The sequence below is a fragment of the Eurypyga helias genome, unplaced genomic scaffold (assembly GCF_000690775.1).
Source record: "Eurypyga helias isolate BGI_N326 unplaced genomic scaffold, ASM69077v1 scaffold45196, whole genome shotgun sequence".
In the NCBI taxonomy this organism is placed as follows: Eukaryota; Metazoa; Chordata; class Aves; order Eurypygiformes; family Eurypygidae; genus Eurypyga; species Eurypyga helias.
The window spans coordinates 9,645-13,826 of NW_010255542.1; the positions used below are offsets into that span (position 1 = coordinate 9,645).

General features: G+C 46.6%; 1 protein-coding gene across 1 annotated transcript; it reads right to left on the reverse strand.

The window, feature by feature from the left end:
• Positions 1-4,077, reverse strand: PEX10 (peroxisomal biogenesis factor 10; the record flags this gene model as incomplete). The annotated part of the gene is made up of 5 exons (XM_010153351.1): positions 1-72; positions 1,796-1,931; positions 2,248-2,420; positions 3,210-3,613; positions 3,997-4,077. Coding segments are annotated over 5 exons (866 nt in total), but the record flags the coding sequence as incomplete, so codon positions are not given.
• Positions 4,078-4,182: the final 105 nt, after the last annotated feature.

Here is a 4,182-nt window from a genome sequence, read left to right on the forward strand (position 1 = left end):
TTACAGCTGGTAGTGCCGCAGGTAGATCAGTTTCTGAGGATGAAACTTCTCTCTGCACAGCGGGCATTCTGTCTACAAAAAAGAAAATAAATTAGACTTGCTGAATTACTGTATTTATAAGCTAAATCACAGTTTAGCTACTTCTAGACAACAATCAGCATCCACGATTCCACATTTCTTCTGTCCAATTTGTGATGCAAGTTCAGCAATGCAGAGCTCTCCGAACTAGCCTAATTCCAAGAGCAACTTGAGGTGACATGGGTGCTTAAAATAGGACCGTAAAACCGTGGTCACTGTATGCAGCACGTGCCCCCTTCACCTGGAGGGAACAACTTCATTTTAGGAGAAAGGGCCATCAGCTTTTCACCTTGGAGGCAGAAAGCCCGTCCAACAAAGCCACTCAAAAGATCACTGATGTTTTAACCCTTGAATATTGCTGCCTGATACAGGTACAGACTAATTTCCGAGGTAATTCGTGGTTGATTTTCCTCCTTCATACTAAAAACTATTCTCTTTACTCTTCCTGCAGCTGAACTAGAGCTAGCAGGCTGCTGGTCCCTTTAATGCCATTGTTACCCCAGATACCTGGCGCTGCATCGTGCAGGTTTCTGCTCGTGTGGTGCAGGCCGGTTTCAGTGCAGAGTTCATTCCCCTTAGGACTGCAGGCAGTTTTTCTGGTGCTTTGTCCCAAGTTTATGGTAAGCAGTTTCCCAAAAAGGACTGCGCCTTTACCTGCTCTTGATTCAGGAAATATTTGTTCAGGAAGTCACAACAAACCACATGGGTTCTTAACAATTCTTTTGGTGTTTGTCTGGGTTTTTTAACCTGGGTGGCAATACCATGACTTCCATTAATTTTGCCAACAGGTGGAATCAGGAAAAAACCACAGAGCTGTTACCAGGACACACTTACTCATGTACACCAGTAGTATGTAAAGATTCTGGGGTGTGTTACAAGATACTCAGTTCTCTAAATCAGAGCTGTTAGGGTTTTGTATCTCTGGTTGGTGAATCAGGAGCAGAGACAAAGGATGTACTAGGTCAGCACAATGCAAAAGAATAAACATTAGTAAAATGGGAACAACTGTTAAAACAAGCTTAAACCTCTATACCCAAAACAAAAAATCCTGTCCCCGGGCGCTGAACTGCTCTGCCAGTAGGAAGTCACCAAGTGTTCAGGGCAAAGAATAAGGTGAAGATACACTGAATGGATGTTTTCAGACCTGAAACACCACTGTGTCATGCACTTCTGAGGGTGTCTACCTACAGATACGTGCATCTGCAACAGCTTCAGAGTGGGTAACGGTGCAAAAACGGCCTAAAGTAAATGTCCACTAGAAGAGATATATAAAAATGTTTTAAATATATATACATAAAAATCTGTACAAAAAATACATTCTCTGTATATAAAATAACATACAGAAGAGGTCGCTCTGTTTGGTTGTAACTTAAACCTTTTTACTGAAACACGGGTGAGGAAGGCTTCAGAACATTACCACTTCTGTTGTTTCTTTGCAGTCAGCGTTGTAGCCTAGGTCTGCAGACAGAGGAGTGGTCGTCATGTCCCATTCCACTGCACTGGGACTGCCTTTCAGTGGTCGGGACAGACAACCACTCGCCTTAGTTACCTCACCTAGGCAATTCGCTGTCGTTCTCACAGCATACACCTACAGGTCCTGGTAAACTCGCCTGGGGATTTTGGGTGCCTCAGTGGGAGAACAACACCCAGGCTGACCGGTATTTTCAAGTATAAATTTCACCACCCTTCCAGCCTCCGTCTGTCCTTGTGTACTTACTCTGGTGTTACACCACGCGGTGATGCATTCCCAGCAGAAGAGGTGGCCACAAGGTGTGGCTGTTGTATGCCTCCGTTCTTCCAAACACAGAGTGCAGCGGGAGTGGCGCCCAGTAGGTTTTTCCTTGGTCAACTCTCTAGTTAACATAGTTACATATTAATTAATTTTATTTAGCCTCCTTCTGAGAAATACTTGACAACACAATCCTAAAGTAAACCCCAAGTAAACTTGAAAACCTTCAAGTATTAGTTAACTCTTTCTGTGACGGTCTCAAAAACATGAAAGTATGAAATCCTAAGAGACTTCAGCAAGGAATGCATCAGAGGTTAAATTGCATCAGGTTCTAGCTTAAGCCAAAGTCAGAACACTCCAGTGTTCTCCCTGTTCATGAAAGCTATTACATTCCCCACCACCGCTTCCGCCTCTTTCCCAGAGAGTAAAAAACGCCGTACTTCTGATGAGCAAGGCTGCGGTGCAGTTTCCATTCCTGCCTTGCTCGCTGCTGCTGTCTGAGGCTGTACAGCTGAACCCCGAGTGTGAGAAGAAGGTGGAAGAGCGAAATTATCCCGAGAAACTTATAACTTGATCGAATACTCTGATCTTCTTGCAGTCCTCCAAAACGCAGCTACACAGCTCACAGAAAGAAGAGATGTTTTGTTACTGCGGCTTTAGGAACCTACACCCCACCCTGCCCAAATCAATGAGGTGTTGACTGGGATATGCATTTCTGTCCAAGAACCGTGAGGGTTAGGACTTATCAACCTGCTGTCTGTCTCCTGGACGCAGCTCGCTCAGTCAGGCTACACTTAGCGGCTGTTTGGGCAAGGATCAGCCATCCTGGGTTGTCTGTCTGTCCATCAAAACTGCGGAATTAGTGGGATTGGGTTTGTTATGTCGCTCTGAGCAAACAGTCAAACGCCTCTTTTCCATGTTGGGAACTGTTGAGGAGTCTCATGTGTGCGCACGTTTCTGGGCCAGCGGCTGGTGTGTTTGGGAAATGCACGTACTGAAAAGACCATGTGACATTAAGCTCTTCATTCAGAAAAATGCTATCTGAACGTGCACTGATTTTTGTTCAAAACTACGTTTAAACATTTCTCATGAATTTATGAGGCCATTTTGCACTTTCTTGGTGTTTGTAAAAGACAGACTGGTCTAGACAATGTTCTGAAGTTACACAGGGTATTAACTTTGACAGTGCCTTCACATTTATTAGCCCCAACCTTGGACTGCAGGGACCTGTCACCCCTCTAGGCCGTATTAAAGATTCCCCTCTCACCCAGTCTGCTCTGATGCACTATAATCGGCTACAACCAAGTTCTATATCCCTTTTACACACATGGCATCCCAAAAGAGGCCAAAACATTGCAGTGCACACCATCTTCAAACAAGAAATACGCTTGACACCACTTACATACGTGATTCCTGTGATTCTTTTAGACAGGTGGTAAAAAGTGCCGCTGATGTAGAACGCTGCCAGATGCAGCCGATGAAGCAAAGGTACGCATTGCTTAAGAACATACACAATCTGCAAGCCTGTTCTCTTCTGCCGTTCCGTAAGCGCCGCAACTCGTTTCTGTATCCAGTTTTGTACCAAGGTCCTGCTGGATAAGCCAAGCGCCGGGCTGCTCTGCGAGGCTCTGGACTCAGCTTCTCTCTGCAGCTCGTGTTCCAGGTGCAGCAACCCCTTTTCTAAGCAATAGGGTACTACAGTATGAAGAGACACGAAGAGGGCCCGTCGAAGCAAGGAAGGAACCCTTTTCTTGGTTGAGTCAACTTGAATGATGTTCACGTACTCTTCACCCAGCGTCTGATAACCTGGATAATGCGTGTAAACAGAGAACGTGCAGCCTGAGATGGCCATTGCAATGTCGTCCTCGGTTTGGCTGAGCAGTCTCCATCTCCACTGGCTCAAAGCAGGGATACTTTTTCATCGTGTCATGCATCCCGTTTCAAAACGACCTTTTGCCTTTAAAAGAACTGTATCTGGATTGATAAACTGCTGCATTTGAACCCAAACTTTGGACAACTGAGTGGTTTCATGTGTAATAAAAGGCATTTATAGAAAGACAACGCAAAACCAAACCCCCCACGTGAGAGAAAACCGCTGTCGAGCGGCCTGGTGCAGCTGGTGCCCCGGGCAGGCCGCTCGCTTCTCACGCCCCTGGAGAAACGCGAGCAGGAAGCGACGGGGCCGGTACCTGACAAGGTGGTAAGGACGAAGTAGGCCACGTCAGAAAGCAGCTCGATCTCCTTCCTCCACTCCAGCCACCTCCTGGCACCTGAGGGATGGGGATCACGGCAGTGACCTGGCGTGAAACTCATACGCACCGCAGCCCTCCCGCCGGAATTCCTCCCAGGCATCCACCGCCGGACGGCCACCCCCT